This window comes from Mus pahari, chromosome 6, assembly GCF_900095145.1.
Source record: "Mus pahari chromosome 6, PAHARI_EIJ_v1.1, whole genome shotgun sequence".
In the NCBI taxonomy this organism is placed as follows: Eukaryota; Metazoa; Chordata; class Mammalia; order Rodentia; family Muridae; genus Mus; species Mus pahari.
Genome location: NC_034595.1, coordinates 92,646,611 through 92,666,760, shown reverse-complemented (window position 1 = coordinate 92,666,760; position 20,150 = coordinate 92,646,611). Strand labels below are relative to the sequence as shown.

The window sequence follows — 20,150 nt, the reverse complement described above, 5'->3', positions numbered from 1 at the left end:
TGTAGACCAGGCTGGCCTCGAACTCAGAAATCCGCCTGCCTCTGCCTCCCGAGTGCTGGGATTAAAGGCATGCGCCACCACGAACGGCCCGACCTTGTTTTTCAAGACAAAGTTTCTCTGTGTAGCTCTGGCTGTCCTGGAATTCGATTTATAGACCAGGATGGCCTTGAATTCAGAGTTCTGCCTGGCTCTGCCTCCTGAGTGCTGAGATCAAAGGCATGTCCACCTGGCACCCAAGAAGCCCAGAATAAGTCATTGGCTCTCCTGGAATTGGCGTTACAGACAGTTAGTTGTAAGCCACTGAGAACTTGTGTCCTCTGGAAAAGCAGCTAGTGTTCTTGACTCCTTAGTCATTTCTCTAGCTCCAAAACTTTTCATACTCAGGCATATGGGGTGGTTAAAATGGCCTTAAATTGGGGTAATATTTGAACTTTTGCTTCTGGAAATCTAGATGGGGAAAATGATTTGGATCAGGCATGGTGTTTCAGGCCTTTAATCCCAGCACCGGGAGACAGAGAACAGTGAGCCTCTGAGTTCTAGGCCAGCCAGAGCTATATGGTGAGATCGATCGTGTGTGTGTGTGTGTGTGTGTGTGTGAGAGAGAGAGAGAGAGAGAGAAAATGAGAGAGAGAGAGAAAGAGAGAGAAAATGAGAGAATGTTGTTTTTTGTTCCCTTTTGCCTAGAACAACCAAATATGGTCAGGCCACAGGCCACAAAGGACAGGAACATTTGGGAAATGGACAAATAAGAGGATCCTTGCTATTGCCCCAGTTTCCCATTTTCAGGGTTTCCAGCATAGAATTCAGAGAAGGAAAACTAAGGCCAAGCTCCATGGAATGCCTTAGATCCGTGGTTCTCAAGCCTGTGGGGTCGCGACCCCCTTGGGGGAATCTCATATTCAATATCCTACATATCGGATATTTACATTACGATTCATAACAGTAGCAAAAATTACAGCTATAAAGTAGCAACAATCAATTTCATGGCTGAGGGTCACTCTAACGTGAGGAACTGTATTAAAGGGGCACAGCATTAGGAAGGTTGAGAACCAATGCCTTAGACGAAAGAAAACTGAGAGTTCAGGCAGAAAAGGGCAGCTCCCGTTCAAAGGACAAAGGCCAGGGAGGAGAGTTGGACACAGACACACAGAGAGAAGACATCCAAGATCTATAAAGGATTCTCTTTTAGTATTAAGCATCTATCTGGGAGAAAATCATTAGTCCCAGCTACTTGGGGGCCTGATCTTGAACACTTGCAGGGAAGAGGGGCAAGGCATCAAGACAGGGTTTTCCTGGGTAGCCTTGGATGTCCTGAAACTCACTAAGCAGACAGACTGGCCTCAACCTCAGAAAGCCACGTGCCTCTGCCTCCCAAGTCCTGGGATTAAAGGTATGTGTCACCACCACCTGGCTATTATGTTTTGTTTTTTTTTTTTCCTTCGAGACAGGGTTTCTCTGTATAGCCCTGGCTGTCCTGGAACTCACTCTGTAGACCAGGGGCTATTATGTTTTTAAATTTTGCATTTATATATGTGTTGAGTTTAGGTGTACCATGTGCACGAAGGTGCCCTTGAAGGCCATAGAGGGTCACCTGATGTACGTGCTGGGAACTGAACCTAGGTCCTCTGTAGAAACAGCAAGTGCTTGTTTCTGCAGCAATTAAGAAACATCCCTCCAGCCCCCGTTAGTTTGAGGTTTTATTTGTTATTGTACTTTTGTGTTCTTGAGAGAAGGTCTCTCTATGTAGTTCTAACTATTCTACAACTCCCTATGGCTGGTCTCCAACACAGAGATCAGCCCGCCTCTACCTCTGGAGTACTCAGACTAAGAGCTTGCACCCTCATGACCTGCTTATTGGTTTTTTGAGGAAGAACCTCATATAACCCCAGGTGATCCTAAACTGACTATGTAGCAGAGGTTTGCCTTGAACGTCTACTGAGACTCACAGAATAGTAAACTTTTACAGATAAATGTCCAGCTTATGATGTTCTAGGGCCTTCTCGCCTGCTAGGCAAGCGTTCTACCTCTCAGCTTTCCAGGAAGAGACTGAAGCCCAAGAATTGAAGGCTTGGATTCCATATGCAGCACTTGGCCTGTTGGAACATGCCTGTCATACCAGCACTTGCCTCGAAAGGTGCAAAAATTACTTTTTTTTTTTCAAGTATCTGCACTTTTTCCTTCTGCAAGTCTTTTGCTGTTGCTGGAGATCCAACCTAGGACCTAGAGAATTCTAGGCAAGCGTTCTATCCCTGAGCCACACCCTCAGTACTTTCGCTCCTATCTTTTTAAATCGAATTATTATTTTTGAACTAGCTGTCCTTCATAACAACCATTCATGACAAAACCTGATTTGGACAAGCGTGAGCAACCAGCCCTGACCAAAGCTGCAGGGAAGCTTTGGGAAGCTACGCCCAGGACTCGGCCGAATCCCTGCATCACGCGCGATCTGACCCTTTCTCTGAAGCAGGAAAGTCCCTAAGTGGGTGCAGGTCAGACACACCCCGGCTGCGTCTCTCAGGATCCAGAGCTTTCCAGACCGCGGAGGGGGAGACGCGTGGGTTCCAAGACGGAGGGAAGAGCAGCAGCACGGAGAAGCTGCACTCCAAAGGGTTGAGGCAGGACCCTTACTTCCACAACATCCACCCGGGCCACAGTCACCTAGCAACCCATCCCCACATTCGCAGACATAGGCATTGGCTGAGAATCACGTGAGTAGACAAACCCGCCCATCACGCCTGTGCGCCACAGGCTGTGCTGCTGCGCAGACGCAGGCGCATTGGGGACAAAGACCCTTGCGCAGAAGCGCTTCCTGGGCAGACGTGACCGTTGAGATGTCCTAGTGCGTTCGTGAGTCTGCGTGGGAAGCGATTCTATAGAAAACGTGGCAGGTTTCAGATTAAAGCCTGGCTTCCCCAGGAAGAGAAAGTTCTCAGCAACCGGTTTGACTCCAAAGGAGTTTCGTGACAAAGAGTGAACTTTAAGGATGCGAAGTTGCTTCAACCTGGAAAAGCGGCTGGATCCAGGCGTACAGCCTGCTAGAGTAGTTGCTTCAGAAGTTCTGAATCATGCTTTCGTGTATTTAATTATTTGAGACACGGCCTTTGGTTGTAACCCAAGTTGCCTTCAAACCCCAGATTCTCCTGCCATGATCTCTCCAGTGCTGCCGTATGTCATTACACCTCATCCTTGATGAATTTTTTTTTAGAGTGACTCTGGTTCATAGCTGTTCCTACCTGGCTGTCTGATATTTTGCAGTTCAACATACATAGTGTCTAATGTCAAAGGGATTTAAGGTGATTGGGAAGGGGCAAGCTTTTAAAAATCTCAAGGACTGGACCTAGCCCAGGTAAGGCCAGAACTCTCTAGCCTCCTGCCTCCACGTTACCAGTGTTAGGATTACAGCCTTGTACCACAACACCAGGCTGATAACATTCTTTCTGATCCACTTCCCTCCAGCAAGTGGAGGCATGCACTCGCACAGGCATGCAGTAACGTAATACTTCTGGGAGAAATGAACAAATGGCCTCTCAAGAAGCTCTAGCCAGGAGTGGGAGGAGGTCATGCCTGCAATCCTGGAACTCAGGAGGCTGAGTCAAGAAGTTCAGTGCTCACAACTGGGTGTAACTCCAGTTCCAGGGGATCCATCCCATTGGACATGCATGGGCTGCACATATTATCCATGCCTACAGGCAAAATATCCATACACACAAAATAAATCTTTTTTTTTTTAAGTATAGTCTGAGGGCTGGTGAGATGGCTCAGTGGGTAAGAGCACTGACTGCTCTTCCAAAGGTCCTGAGTTCAAATCTCAGCAACCAAATGGTGGCTCACAACCATCTGTAATGAGATCTGAGGTCCTCTTCTGGGGTGTCTGAAGACAGCTACAGTGTACTTACATATAGTAAATAAATAAATCTTTAAAAAAAAAAAAAGTATAGTCTGAGGAAGCAGCTCGATTAGTAGTGAGTTCAGTTCCTATACGGAAGAGGGGAAGCTTGTGATCTGAGCATATAGGAATGCCAATAACATGGCGAGTTCGAGGTCCTCCTGAGCCTTAACCGCTGACTTTGAAGCCACCTGAGACCACAGGAGACTGTCTCAAAACATAATGTTAAGTTATTCCAAGTGACTAAAATCCTTTTATTGTACCCAAAATATTGGTAGTGCCCACCCAGGAGACTTTGGAACAACTTTATCTCTTTAAAGTTGTTTCTTTATTGAACTTGGGCTTTATAAAACAGGCTTTCCCTTCTCTCTGTGGTCCAAGACGGATTGGAATTCATTGTGGAGCCAAGGCTAGCCTCGGACTCATAACCAGCTTGCCTCTACCTCCAGAATGCTGGGAATTACACGCTTGAGTTGTCAAGCCTGACTTCTTTATAGCCTCGGCTTTGGAATTCCTTCACACTTACAATCAGTTTTCTAAGAAGGACGTGGGTGGTGCTGCCGTCCCTTTATTTCCTGAGATGCTGTTTTAACTATAGCTCTGGCTGCCTGCAGCTTCAAACCAGGTTGGTTTCAAATGTCTGTTCCTCCTGCTCCTCTTCTGTCCCTTGAGTGCTGGGATTATGGCCATGTGCCACACCACATCTCCTAGCAAAATGTTACTTGAAGAGAAAGAAAAAAATAATTTTTCCCCCCCAGGGTAGGGATCTGAAAGTAAGTGTTCAGGTATTGGTAGCAAGTCAGAAGCTTCCTCAGGAGCTGGCAAGATGGCTCAGCGGTAAGGTCCTGAGTTCAAATCCCAGCAACCACATGGTGGCTCACAACCACCCATAACAAGATCTGACGCCCCCTTCTGGAGTGTCTGAAGACAGCTACAGTGTACTTACATAAATAAATAAATAAATAAATAAATCTTTAAAAAAAAAAAAGAGTATAGGAGAACAAGGAGAAGCAAATGAGAAGAGTCCAAGAGCAGAGGAAGGAGCAGCGAGGTTGAGTTTGCCACAGATGAACTTTGACCCATTTTGTAGTTTTGCTGAGGGCTGATTCTTGCATTAAAGATATCGATCACTAGCTCTAATCAGTGAAGTTAGGCAGAAGATGGTGCCTGCTATCAGAGGGGACCAAAGTTCAATCTTTGCACACTCGGGAGTACCGGTGCCCATTCCTTTGGAATGGGGTGGGGCTGGACTCTTGATGAGGGAGTGAGGGAGCGGCGGGCCCCTTTCACACGTGCTCAAGATCCTGGCCAAAGAAACAGGAAGTTTTTGTGTAAAATCACTGGAGAGGCTGAGGCGGGTGGACCTCGGTGAATTCAAGGCCAGCCTGGTTTACGTAGTGAGTTTGAGGACAACCAAAGTTATACAGTGAGACCTGTCTCAACAACAACAAACAACAGCCAAAGTAAATAAATTAAATAAAATTAAGTCCTATGTACTCTCATTTGACAAGCTGGAAAGTAGGAGGAATAAGGGTCTGTTTTGAGCAACCTAGCCAGGAAATGATAAGGATTCCTGCCAAGCTCCTTGGAGAGGCAGCTTTAAAGAGATGTTTTAAAGAATGCTATGCATCATCCCCTAAAGAAAAAGGAAGAGTTCAAAAGTATCAACCAGCATTTACAAGGCTGGGCCCGGTGGCACAGGTTTGTTTTGTTTGAGAATAGCAAGGAACTTTAATTCTGACCCTGGAGAGGCAGAGGAAGGCAGACCTTCCTGAATAGGAGGCTAGCCTGCTTTAGATAGCCAGGGCTTCAAGATATTGAGAGACCCGGGCTCAAAAGAAAAAGGATTTACAATACAGGCATTTTAAAATCAATCAGCATGTGCCAGGATGATGGATGGTCCAGTGGATAAAGTACCTAGATGTGCAAGCCCACTGAAAAAGTTGGATGCCCAGAACCCATAATAAAATCTGGATGCACCTGGCCTGGTGGCAATCACTTTTAATCCCAGCACTGGGGAGGCAGAGACAGGTGGATCTCTGTGAGTTCGAGGTCAGCCTGGACTACATAGTAAGTTCCAGGACAGCCAGGGCTACACAGAGATACCCTGTCTCGAAAAACAGGAAACAACAGAAAACAAAATCAAAAACAGGCTGGTGAGACGGCTCAGCAGGTAAAGGAAGTTTCCTACTAACCCTGAGGACCTGAGTTTGCCAACCCTGGCCCGACATGATGGGAGAGGAAACAGAGTCCCCAAGCCGCCCTCCTGCCTCCACACGCACCACTTGCACTGAGCACACCCACCGATGTATAACAAAGCACACACATATACGTCTACCTTTAAAATCAAAACAACAATGAGACTGGAGTAGATACCTTTAGCTGGTTGGCTGTTTCAAGCAGAGACAAGTCAGGCAAGAAGTGAGGAGGAGGTAGGAACTTTGCTGGCAGGGACCATGAAGAAACCCAGGGGTTTTGGAGCACAGCACTCTGGCAGGTGTGGGCAGAGCGCGTGTGCTCTGGGTAAGGGAAGAAATAGAAATGCAGGTTATTATTCTTTATTGTCAATTTCACACATGTGTGTGGGAATGTGAGTAGGTGCCCAAGGAGTCCAGAAGAGGGTTTCAGATTCCAGAGAGCTGGAGTTACAGGGCGTCATGAGTGAGCTATTCCAGTCACTGGCAGGCAGTCGTGATCTAGTCCTCTCATGGGTTTTGGGAGCTGAACTTGGCCCTCTCGGCAGGAGCAGTGTGTGATCCTAACGACTGAGTCATCTTTCCAGCCCAAGACTTTAGATTCTTAGCATCTTCCAATTTGAGAAGTCTCCTAATCACTAACTGTGTGTATTTAAGGAACTAAAGTCCCTGGAGCATCCGTTTCCATTTCCTTTCATGAAATGAAAATAAGACTTTCTGGCAACATTTTGAAGAATAAAGATCTATATGAGACATCCTAACATAGTGGCTAAGATTGTAGGCTTGCTGGGCCTAGTGGCAAAAAGCTCCTGAAATAGACTCAAAAGCTCAAACAGCTCAGACAGGCATTGAGCTCATGCCTCTAATACCAGCACTCTGGAGGCTGAGGCAGGAGGATGGAGGGTTCCAAGTGAGCCTGACTACATAGGTCTTGTCTCAAAAAATATACAAGACTATAGGCTGGAGTCAGACTGCCTGTTTTGCCTCCTGGGGCTGCCTGTCAAGGCTTTTGTATCCTTAGCTGAAAGACTGACCCCCCCCCCACCTCCTCTTCATCTGTAAAATGAAGGTAACAATACCTCATAGGATTTTCCAGAGTGTTCAGTAACTTGACACAAATTGCTCAGAAGGGTTCTTGGCACAGAGGGAGCTTTCAGTAAATGTAGCAACCATTTGAAAGGTGCTTGACAGCCCCGATCAATTAATGGGTCATTTTTGGTAAGCCCTGTTATTCTGGGGCCAGGACTCCAGGTTCTGTGACTCCCTCCTCTAACCCTTCACCTCACTCAGAGAGCTTAAGTTACAATGGAGGAGTGAAATATCTCCAGTCATTTGGGATGTGGCAGGTGATGAAAGTGTAAAGGCTGCCTTTTGGGGTGAGGAGACAAAGTTGACACTCTGTAGCAGATCCCAAGAGGCAGTAGACTAGCGTCTAAAGTCCAAGTGGGGCGAGGCCTGAGAGGAACTGAGTGGCCGGGAGGAGCAGAGAACTTTGTGCTCCTGGCTTTGACTCTTTCTTGTTTTGTTTTGTTTTGTTTTTAGATTTATTTATTTATTATATTTAAGTACACTGTAGCTGTCTTCAGACACTCCAGAAGAGCGTGTCATATCTTGTTACGGATGGTTGTGAGCCACCATGTGGTTGCTGGGATTTGAACTCCTGACCTTCGGAAGAGCAATCGGGTGCTCTTACCCACTGAGCCATCTCACCAGCCCCTTGTTTTGTTTTTACTTTCCAAACTGGTCTCAAACTCAGAGATTCCCCTACCCCTGCCTCCCAAGTACTGGGATTAAAGGCGTGTACCACTATGCCCAGCTGAGATTGGGTTTTCCTTAAGATGCAGGTTGGCCTTGAACTTGCCACTCCCCCTTGCTTTAGCCTCTTGAGTGCTGAGATTACAGGAGCACACCCTCAAGCCAGCTCAGCTCACTAGTTATATGATCTTCACCACAATCAATCTGGGAACGTTTCCATCACCCCCAAAAGCAGCTCTTTACCCACCAGCAGTCACTATGCAAAGAGTGCCTCTTCCCGTCAGCCCCCAGCAACCACAGGTATGTTCTCTGTCTCTGCTGATTTCTATTCTCGGATATTTTATATACTTAGAATCATACCATATATCTCTTTGGTGACTGACTGGCTGACTTTCTTTCTTTCTTTCTTTTAAAGATTTATTTTGTAGAGTCTGGAGAGATGGCTCAGCGGTTAAGAATACTTGTTCTTCCAGTATATCCAGGGCTCTGTAGGTAGATCCTGCTTTAAAATGAACAAAGAGCACTTCTTGTTCCTACAGAGAGGACCTGGGTTCAATTCCCAGCGCCCACATGATGACTTATAACCATCTCTTACTCCAGTTCCAGGGGATCTGACTTCCTCATCTGACCTCTGAGGGCACAAGGCCTAAACATGGTGCACACACATAGCTGCAGGCCAAACATTCATATGTAAATACAAAACAAACAAACAACCCCTCCCCAGCATCTCACTGTGTAGCCTAGGCTGTTCTGGAATTCACAGAAATCCACCTGCCTCTACCTCCCAAGTGTTGAATGAAGCTAGTAGTATGTGCCACCACATCAGGCTTTAAAAAGTCAACTTTTTACTGTTGGGAACAATTACCTGGAGATGCCAACTTAAAGGAGGAACAGAGTCCTTTGGCGCGTGGTCAGAAGGGTTTGGGTCCATTTGTTCCATTAGCATGGGGGGCATGATAAATCGGAACAACATAAAGGTGGTGGTAGTGTGTGAGAGAGAAAGCTTTCCCCGTCTTGAAAGAAAGCTGGGAGGAAGGAAGGGATAGACGCACCCGGGAGGAGGAAGGAAAATAGGGTGAGAGAGACCTGGGACAAGCTATTCCCTTCAGAAGCATCACTGACCCACTTCATCCAATCTGCCCCGCCTTTTTCCATACCTACAACATCTTCCGGTAATCCATCTAACTGTGAGTCCAGCAGCGGATGAATCCAGGATGGAGTCGGCACGGCACTCTCATATTCCAGTCACGTCCCCCAATGGCCACCGGTGAACCTGAGCCTTTAACTGTTTGTGAGGACTCTTCATTTACAGATGGCCCCTGCCCACGTCAGCCACCACAGCCACCATATAGCAAGTATTCCCTGTTTGGGGTCTTAATTCTCAATGGCATTTTATGATGGTCACAGATTCTGAGAGCCAGAAATTCAGAGAGAGAGAGAGAGAGAGAGAGAGAGAGAGAGAGAGAGAGAGAGAGAATGAGAATGAGACTTTCTACTGGAAAGTCTCAAAGGCTTTCCCTGACTCAGTGGCTAGAGCTGCATTCATCCGGAGGCTCTAAGCTCAGACACGTGCTAGGTTTGCCTGGTGAGCAGCTTTGCCCTCGGCTAAATCGTTGCCTGAAGTAGCTATGTGTCTTCCTTCTCCATAGTTTTCTCACTTGGAGAGAGAATGTGGGGCTTCCTCACTGGATCCCAAGAGTGAACTGTGTAAGAGAACCAGGTTAAATATGAGTTGCCGTTTAGACCTAAGCACTTAGAAGGCATCGAAGCCATCATACAGTGTCCCTTACACAGAGTCAGTCTAAACCACAATTCAAACTTAGGGATGTGTGTGTCTGTGTGTGTGTGCCTTTTTCTTTTTGAACAGGCCCATCACGGCCCACCTCCTCAGCTCCTCTCTCCAGACAAGCCCTACTAGCATCCTATTTGCCCCCGCCCTGTGACAGAGCAATATATAAATATTAATATTTATATATAAATATAGCAATATATATAAATATAGCAATATATAAATATTTGCTCTGGTTATCTTAGACCTACTCTGCCTTAGAAAGCATCGTGTTTTACCTAATAACATCTCCATCTCCTTATCCCTGACAGTGTCCATTAAAACTTGTTGAAAATGTAAACACCTGCATTCCTAGCCTCTCTTACAGCTCCTTGACACAGGTCTGTCCAATAAGTGTAAGCCAAGACTCTGATGACAGGTTTCCAGGCAAGCTCCTGCCTTGACAAGAAAATAACTCCTGGTGTGGAGACTCCGGCCACACGGTGATCTCTGGGAAAAGGTCAAAGGACTGATTCTATCCTCAGGTGAAAGTGATGGCCCTTGTACCATTGACTCACTGAACCGGAAAAGTTGCCCATCTGGGCCCTTAGCTCGTGAGAAAACAAACCTTTATTTGTCAACGCCCCGGAGAACATCTATCAAGCTAAGTTCAGAAAGCTAAGACTTCCTTTGGAGTAATAGGAACAGCAATTCAGTTGTAAGGAGTTCATAGAATGCAGAGTCAAGGTTGCAAAGAGAGAAGGCAGGGAAAATTTGATCTGAAATGGGTGAGCGGAAAAACTCCATTGAAATTGGGAAGGAACTGAAATCACATGAAAGGCTCTATGTGACTGATGCTTCCAAACGAGTGCGGTGGCATATTCCTTTAATCCTAGCACTTGGGAGGCAGAAGCAGGTGAGTCTATCTGAGTTCAAGACCAGCCTGCTCTACACAGTAAGTTCCAGGGCTACACAGCAAGACACTCTCTCAAAAAAGGGTTGGGCTGCTAGAGAGATGGCTCAGCAGATAAGAGCACTGGCTGCCCTTCCAGAGGTTAGATCCAATTTAGTTCCCAGCACCCATATGTTAGCTCACAACAGCCAGTGACTCCAGAACCAGGGAATCTGAAATCCTTTTCCTCCTCACCAGCACTATCCATACTTGTGCACAGACAAACATGCAGGCAACACACACAGACTACATATAACAGGGTCTCTCTCTGTAGACCAGGCCTCCCTGGAACTCATCGAGATCCACCTGCTTCTACCTCCTCTCAAGTGCTGGAGTTAAAGACGTGCACCGCCACCGTCTGGTTTACAGTTTTAAATTTCTAAAAGGAACAATTTATACCACAGTGCACATTTTGGTACCCACTAAGTGTGGATGCAAAATCACAGTGGGGCATCTGGCATCCTCAGAAACCTCACTTAAGTTTCCTAACTCCATTTTGAAAGGCTCTCTAGCTGACATTTTCACTGCAATTTTCTCTTCTTTTGGCACAGCAGCTGGGCTTTCTGTCACGGATGCTTGATTCCAGCCCCATCCTGTGGTCCCAGCATCTCCACTTCTGACTTTGTAAAAGTCTGCGCCTGCCAGGCATGGTGGTGCAGCACTCGGGAGGCAGAGGCAGGCAGATTTCTGAGTTTGAGGCCAGCCTGGTCTACAAAGTGAGTTCCAGGACAGCCAGGGCTATACAGAGAAACCCTGTCTCGAAAAAAATAACAAAACAAAACAAAAGTCTGCGCCTACGTATTCTGTCTTTTCTGCAAAGTGAAGTTCTTGCAGCGTCCACAGCCACCCTGCTTCCCATTTCCTTCCTGTTCTGCTGGAGGAGACTCCTCGCTCCACAGAACCAGGAGTGGAAATCCTTGTGTTTGTAGTGATCCTGCAGTCTCTGCTCCTTGATACACTATTGCTCCAAAGGTGAAACGAACCAATTCAAGACAGATTAGCTCATAGTAAATGTGTGTTTGTAGGAAGCTTCTGTCAGGAGGACGAGTTCACTGGCCCCAAGGAAAGAGAGGAAGTCGCCAAGGGAAGGGAAAGGAGAGGAGGGGAAAGGAAGAAAGGAAGAAAGAAAAAAAAAGAAAGGAAGAAAGAAAGGAAGGAAAAGAAAGGAAGAAAGGAAGAAAAAGAAAGGAAGAAAGGAAGGAAGGAAGAAAGGAAGAAAGAAGGAAAGAAAGAAAGGAAGGAAGGAAGAAAGAAGGAAAGAAAGAAAGAAAGAAAGAAAGAAAAAGGAAGGAAGGAAGAAAAAGAAAGGAAGGAAGGAAGAAAGAAGGAAGGAAGGAAGGAAGGAAAGAAAGAAAGAAAGAAAGAAAGAGCGAGCATGTGGGGGGAGAGCAAGAAACCAATGATATCTATATGATATGATATCTGGATTAAATACGGAAGAGCCTCTGGGGGGAGGGCAGCTGAGTCCTGCCAGGTAGGGACAGAGGGATGCCAGGAGAACCTTGAGCCTTGAACCCAGGTCGGCTTTGATTTGTACAATGCACACCTCAGTCCCTAATCCAGGACTGGAAACCAAACACTCCTGTGTGCTGGTATTACAACCGTGGACCACCCTAGTGAGCCCAGGAGCTGCTTTTGGATTTTTACCATTCTTACTTACGCCTTGGTATCTCCATCTTCTTATGAACTGGTTGGCCGCTAAAATAACAACTATTTCCCAAGTACTGTCTTTTTGTCCGGCTGAGGTTGAGCTTGGGCATGGTAGGCAGGATATCAGCAAGGTATTTTAGAAGCACCATTAAAGTAAATTGTTCCGACTGGAACACTTGTGATCCTGGCAGGCTTGGAATTTGCCAGCCTTCTTCTGTTCACCCTCCTGAGTAGCTGGGATTACAGGTCTGTGCTACCAGTCCCAGTATAAATTCTAACCCGTACCCAGTAAAGGCCCAGTGCTGGATGCAGTCTGAGAGTGAGATATCTAAGAAGAACTGAGCTGTGGGTGGCTGCCAGCGCAGAGGCATGGGCCTCCGCAGGCTGGGATGGGCCTCGAGCACAGCAAAGGATCTGGGCTTTCGTCCTACATTCATTACCAAGACGAAACCGAGTTAATATTACTGAAATGACAACTTCCGTTTCGAAAACTGCGGTAGAAGGATGTGCTCCATTTGTCTTTCAACCATTTTTACGCGCACCCCATTCGCACAGGAGGTGCCCGTTGGCTGACTAACTGGGATTGGGATCCTGGAGTACTCCCGAGCTCAAGTGTATTAAATCAACCAACCGTGGGGTTCCCCCACCCCCGCATCCCCCATTCCTCCCTCCACTCTCCCCCGCCCTGCCCCGCCCCCCCAGCCGAGCGTCGCGAAGGCGGCCGGCAGCCTGGCGCGCTTTACGGCCGCGGCGTCGCGACGGGGCGGGGCGCCGCGCGCTTGACGGCAGCGGTGGGAGGCAGGCCGGCAGGCAGGCAGGCAGGCAGACAGACGGCCTCGCAGGCGGGTGGCGGCGGCCGCGCTGGCTGCCGAGGGCGGGAGCGAGTGAGTCACTGCGCGCGTGTGAGGGAGGGAAGGAGCGAGGGAGCGAGCAGCCCGCGCCCGCCGCCCTCCCGCCGCTGCCGCCAGCCTCCCCCCCCTACCCCAGCCGCCGGCTGCCCTCCGCCCAGCGCCCAGGCCGGGCCGAGCCGAGCCGGGTCGGGCCCGGGCCATGCTGCTCACCGTGTACTGTGTGCGGAGGGACCTCTCCGAGGTGACCTTTTCCCTCCAGGTCGACGCCGACTTCGAGCTGCACAACTTCCGCGCGCTGTGCGAGCTCGAGTCCGGCATCCCCGCCGCCGAGAGCCAGGTACGCCGGGGGAGGTGGGGGGACAGCGAGCGGGGCCACCGTCCGCCGTGGCCCCGGAAGGGAGCTTGGGGGGCGGCGAGGGCCGAGTCCTGCAGCCGCCCGTGGATGCACCCACTGCAGCGAGAGGGGCACGTGCGCGGGCGGGCAGTCAGCCCTCCCCACCTTCTGGCCTTCGGGAGGGAGCCCTGGGTCCTCGTCCGGGATCCTCCTGCCTTTCCGACCAGAAATACCAGTTGGGATCACTGGGAGAACGACGTTGGCCTGGGCTTCGCTTATTTGGACCGCTCCACTATGCGCAGTTTACCTGGGAGAATGCAGATTTGCGGTTGAAAGTGAGGGGAAAAAGTTTGAGACTCGCTCTGCCATTGACGTCTCTGGAAATGCTTACGTTTCTGGTTAATTTATTACACACACACACACATACATATATGTCACATATTAATTAAAGTAGTGATTAGGTCAACTCTGTCTGCTTCTATCAGGCCAAAGCCCTCCTCCTTTCTGGGCCCAGTTTAGTTGGGTCAGTTCAAAGCTCGGTGCTTTCGAAGGATATTAGCTTGAAAATGGCTTACTGTCTGAAGACCCCCCGAGGGATTCGGCGGCGAGGAGTTCAAGCCTTCTCATGTTTTAACAAGGAAATATATTCTCAAAACGCTTTGGTGTCCTTAGTAGACTTCATCAAACAATAGGTGGACTATTCTGTAACCTTTGCACCAAATCCCTTAAGATTCTAACCAAAGTGGACCCGGCTGGGTGTAGTCTAAACATCAGAAAATTAAGAGACGGCTCCCAAGGCCCCAGAATGTAAATCTTGATTTCCTTCTGCAATTATGAAATAGTTCCAAAAACTATTGCCCAACGCCTGGCCTGCTTGTGGTGTCCTGACTTATGGTAAACATGTCAATATTGTGTTCAGAAGTACGATTCTTTTACACAATGTGAACTTTAGAACTTTGGCATGCAGCTCTTTCTGGAAGGATCTATTTTAGGGAAGGAGGTGTCACTCACATACGCTGTCTGGCTAAAGTTGGGAATAAACAGTTCCCCCAATTTCCACAGAAAAACTAACGCACAAAGACCTAGGACCCGGTTCCTATTGGTCAGCCTCATACAGGTGGCAGGGCAAGCTAGGACCTGGGAGCTTGGGGGGCTGGGGGAGATTTGACTTTTAGAGGATTGATTGATTGCAGGTTGTTGTTGTTGTTTGTTGTTTTGTTTTGTTTTTAAGGCTGGTCTCACCATAGGAAACATTGGCTCCCATCCACACTCAGAGAGCCCTGTTGACTTTGCCTCCCAAATGTTTGGATTTAAGGCCTGAGCCATCACAACTAGCTGCTTTTGGTTTTTGTTTGTTTGCTTTGTTTTGTTTTGAGACAAGGTCTCAACTATGGGGTCAAGGCTAGCCTCAGACAGCAGCCCTCCTGCTTCAGGCTCCTGTACGCTGGGATTACAAGAATACACTATCATGTCCAACCTCACTTTGCAGTTTTGAAGTTTTTAAAAAAATTTTTCTGTGTGTGTGTGTGTGTGTGTGTGTGTGTGTGTGTGTGTAGGGTGTTTTGATTACCCAAGTTATAATTGCCAGCTGATGGGGAATAATTTTAAGTTGAATTTGTTAGTAGGACTTGAGGTCGACAGAGGTTGAAACTGTTTCACTTCCTACATCCTGTGTGCACGTCATCCTGGCTAGCACTACCACTGAGTTACATGCTCCCTGCCCAGCCCATGGCACTCACATGTCTGTAGAAAATGTTAAGTAAACTAAAGGGGCTATCAGACTGAATCATAATTGTGTGGTGAAGGAGGGTTCTGTCTTCTGCCAGTCTGGAGTTTGAAGGGTACCATTTGAACAATTAGGCTAGCTCTAAATTCTTCTCTAAGTAAATTTGGTGTTTACTTTCTTCCCAACCCAAATTAGCATACAGAAACCCGGACTCCAACAGTGTTAAGCCTGTATTAAATAGCTGTAAACAGCACCCTGTTTTTCAGGTTAGTGCTGTTGGCTCTGTGTAACCTGACAACTTAGTGTCTATTTTAAGAGCTGATTTTAAGTGGGGGGGCCACTTGTCTAGTTCACTGGCTAGCCCCCTCAGGCAGGAACAGGATCCACCCCAGACACTTGAGTCACTTCCTTTCATTGGATCATGAAAGTAAACATTATAGTCTTTTGTTTTTTAAGTCCTAGTCTGTCTTACTTGAGCTCCCTAACCAGTTTTTCTGTTTTGTCCCTTCCTCTCAGCTTTCATTCAGTCTGTTTAGTTTAGTTTCTTCCATCCCCTTTCTTGGCTTGGCTTCAGAGTCCCACTTTAATCACATGTGCAGGTGGAGATGGTTTCTGTTCTAAATTTATTATTCTCATGTTATATATACTACAGCCCCGTAAGTGAAGTGTTTTCCACCCTGCTCACAGCACCTTATACATAAATGTCTGTTTTATGTATTGTACATGTATGTGCATAGTCAGCTGTATAGTACACAGCTTATACTATATATCAGTTACATTATATACATTAAGTAGTGATGTACATTATAAATAGATGCAAAATAGAATTCAAGAAAAGGTAAGCTAAGCCAAGTGGTGGTGCACATCTTTAATCCCAGAACTCAGGAGGCAGAGGCCAGTAGATCTCTGAGTTCAAGGTGAGCCTGATCTATCGGACAGCTGGGGATACACATCGAAACCCTGTGGGGCTTAGGAGGAGGATGAACTAGAATGAATGAGAATGGGGTTCAGCTGGGCGGTGGTGACGCATGCCTTTAATCCAAGCACTTGGGATGCAGAGGCAGGTGGATTTCTGAGTTCGAGGACAGCCTGGTCTACAAAGTGAGTTCCAGGACAGCCAGGGCTACACAGAAACCCTGTCTCAAAAAAAAACCAAAAAAAGAAAAACAAAAAAAGAATGAAAGAAAGAAAATGGGGTTCAAGAGACAGATAGCCATTAAGAGCACTTGTTGCTTTTATAGAGGCGTCTTACAGAGGTTTGATTCCCAGCACCCATACAGTGGCTCACAACTGTCAGTAACTCTAGTTCCGCAGGATTCAATGCCCTCTTCTGGCCTTTGTGGGCACCAGCCATGTACATGGTACATGTATAGACATACAGGCAAAATACACATAAAAAAGCGTAAATTTTTCAAAAATTAAAAAATGAATAGAAATAAAACTGGCCGCGCTTTCTGTTTCCCCCTATCCCCTTGAGGGGCTGGCCAGCGAGCGGCCCTCACAGGGGATGCTGGCTTGGAGCTCCATCTCTCATCATCAGCATATGTGCACAAGTCACTTGGAGAAGGCGTGAGGTTTTTAACAGTTCTAGTCTGATTATAGTAGTTGTAATCTAATGACAATAAGTTGAGAATAGAAACCATCTTCACTGTACTGCGATTAAAGCAGAACCTGTTCTGTCTCAGAGCAAGTGTGGGCTTGGCAGCCAGGCGGGCTCAGGGTGATGCTTTGATGCGGGCTGGGCTGGCTGACCTCAAACAGTTCTTAGGACCTAGTTTCACATTAAATTAATGTCTTGATAGTTTTAAAACATAGTTTACTTTTTTTTTCTTTTTTTTATAAACTCTTCTTTGGTCCTTTTTTTTTTTTTTTTTTTTAAAGATTTATTTATTTATTATATGTAAGTACACTGCAGCTATTTTCAGACACACCAGAAGAGGGGATCAAATCTCATTTCGGATGTTTGTGAGCCACCACCATGTGCTTGCTGGGATTTGAACTCAGGACCTTCAGTCAGTGCTCTTAACCACTGAGCCATCTCTCCAGCCCCATAATTTACTTCTGTAGGTGGTGTGGAATAAAAGCCTGTACATAGTAGAAGGACCCTCAATGAAAAACATGTGGAAGTAGCAGTTAGCTGTGACCCTAGAAATGCTACTTTTGCACACAGCCTGAGTGTGGTTTACAAAAATGCTATTTTAAACCAGGAAACTGGAAATTTCTGTGGTGGCTAGTTTTGATGTGTCTATTTCCTTAAGTCATTTTCTCTCCTTTTTGGGGGGAGGGGTTTCTTTTCTTTTCTTTTCTTTTCTTTTCTTTTCTTTTCTTTTCGTTAAATGCTGAATAGCTACTATAGAAAGGCTGTAACACAGGATAAAGACTGCCACCACTCACTTATTCCTCATAACCTAGGGATTACTTGCACATTGAGTGTTAGTTTGGTTTCAGTAGTTTTTGTTTGATATTTGAGACTGAGAGTTCAAGGCCAGTCTGAACTCTGTTTCAGTCTCAGGACAGCCGAGCCTGTGCAGTAAGAACCTGTTTCAGGTTTTTGTTGGGGTACTAAGCATGGTGACTCACGTTGTTAATCCCAGCACTTGGGAGGCAGACTGAGGTGGAGCTCGAAGATCTAGGCTAACCTGGTCTATATAGGAAACCTTGTTTCAGAAAAACAAGATGTACTGGGTTGGGAATAGCTCTGGCAAAGAGTGCTTACCTGCTGTGCTTGTAATCCAGCACTTGTCAAAAGAAAACAGTTTCGCTCCCCAATCCCCAGTACCTGGGAGCTCTTTCAGATGCCAGGAAATTCTGCTTTGCTTTGCTTTGCTTTTCCAGACAGGGTTTCTCTGTAGCCCTGGCTGTCCTGGAACTCTGTAGACCAGGCTGGCCCCAAACTCAGAGCTCTGCCTCCCAAGTACTGGGGTTAAGAGTGTGAGCCAGCTGGGCAGTGGTGGCGCACGCCTTTAATCCCGGCACTTGGGAGGCAGAGGCAAGCGGAGTTCTGAGTTTGAGGCCAGCCTGGTCTACAGAGTGAGTTCCAGGACAGCCAGGGCTATACAGAGGAAACCCTGTCTCGAAAAACAAAAACAAAAACAAAAGCAAAAAAAAAAAAAAGAGTGTGAGTCACACACTCTGCGATACTAGAAGACATTTGATGTCATGCTTAAAGATTTTGGAGTTGTATTAATGATATTAATTAGCCTGTTGCTAGATGTTGACTAAGGTTGAAATTGTGTCTCTAGATTGTTCCTCTGGTACCAATTCTGCAGATTTACACCTGCATAATAGATTTATCTAGTATGCTGTTCTGAACGGCAGGGCTCAGGTCTTCCATACTCACTTTTGAGGGGGTAACAGAAGTTTTAAGAGTTGTGCCAGAGCCATCGCCAGCTTGCCTTTTGTTTGGCTGAGAGAGACATGAAGTCATTAATCTAAGTTGGAAGATGACAGGGTTTGTTTTAGACAGGTGTCATATATAGCCCAAGCTAGCCTTGAGCCACTAATCCTCCTGCCTCTGCTTCCCAAGTACTGGAATTGCAGGCTGACCTAAAGGTGATTTACTTACGGACTTAAGATGAAAAGTTACTGCCTTTCTTGAACTATTTTGAGGTAGGGTCTCAGTAGCCCAGCCTGGCCTTATCCCCACCCTAAGTATTGGGATTACAGTATATGTTTCCATGCCCTGGTTACTTGCTGATTTTGGTTCTTGTGAGTATTTTTTTCTACCCAGTGTGATGGCTAATTTTGTTGTCAATACAACTGAATTAGCCTTCTCGGGGGATCAGTGAAACACACCTCCACGAGTGCCTATTACAGCATTTTCAGAGACAATTGCATCATGGGGCTCTGACCTAACCCATGGATTAACCAATCCTTTGATGAATTCATAATAAAATGGAATTATTGGGAGGTGGTGAAGATGGGGCCTGGTTAGAAGAAGAGGGTCATTGAAAGTATGTCCTTGGGATATGTCTTCCTGTGTCCTCTTCTTTGTTTTCTGGTGTGCCGTGATGTGAACAGTCCTTTGATTTGCCCTTCTGACCGAGGTCCAAATCCTTTGAAATCAGGGTTAAACAGATGTCAATGCCTAAGTAACTAATCCACCCATTTTGAGACTGGGTGAGGTATTCCATAGCTTGTTACCATGCCTGATGTCAGTAACTATCTGGAACTTAGCATTTCCCTGGTCAATCATGATTGTCCCCGTCCTTCCCCTTCCCCTTCCCCTTCCCCTTCCCCTTCCCCTTCCCCTTCCCCTCTCTTCCCTTCTCAAAAATTTTTTTCAAGACAGGGTTTTCTATGTAGACCAGGCTGTCCTGGAATGCTGTGTAGACCAGGTTGGCCAGAGCTCTGCCTGCCCTGCCCTAAAGGCGGATGCTCTCACTCTCAGCTTTTGTTGCTGTGCTTTTAAAAAGAAGAAGCTGGGGCTGGGAAGATAGCTCAGCAGTTTCGAGCACACTGGCTGCTCTTGCTGAAGGCTGGGTTCAGTCCCCAGATCCAAATGGTGGCTCACAAACATTTGTAATTCCAGTTTTAGAGAATCTGACACTCTAATGGTCTCCACAGGCACCAGGCATGCAAGTGATATACATAATATATATGCAGGTGATATACGTATATACTTGCATGCAGGTGAGATACACATATAAGTAGGTGAGATACACACGTAAATGCAGGTGAGATACACATGTAAATGCAGGTAAAAGGTTCATATTCATAAAAAAGAATCTAAAAATAAGGGGAAAAATGGGCCAACCAAGAAGACACTAGGCATTGTAATATTTCTTTCCCCTCTCTCCTGCCTTGTCATGTCCTTTGCAGTGTTGCACCATTGAGCTACATTCCCCCAACCCCAGTATTAATTGGTGTTTAGAGCAGCAGTTGTGTGTGTGTGTCCCATACTCCCCTACTCAGAATTGAACCAGGGCCTTGACATATAGCAGGCAGGCACTGCCAGTGTAGAGTCTTAAGGTAGAGGATGACTTAGAGGCCAATCTCTGAGGCTGCTTTGGGTGCTGTAAAAGAGTGTCATT

General features: G+C 46.8%; 1 protein-coding gene across 2 annotated transcripts in view; it reads left to right on the top strand.

The window, feature by feature from the left end:
- Nucleotides 1-13,034: 13,034 nt before the first annotated feature.
- Nucleotides 13,035-20,150, top strand: part of LOC110322940 (protein DDI1 homolog 2) — a 39,918-nt gene continuing 32,802 nt past the window's right edge. The window contains exon 1 of one of the 2 annotated variants that reach the window (XM_021199903.1): nt 13,035-13,394. In XM_021199903.1, the coding sequence (XP_021055562.1) occupies nt 13,257-13,394 (138 nt within the window). In that variant the 5' untranslated portion in view covers nt 13,035-13,256. The remainder of the gene's footprint in view (nt 13,395-20,150) is intronic. The other variant, XM_029539507.1, reaches the window with a different exon arrangement.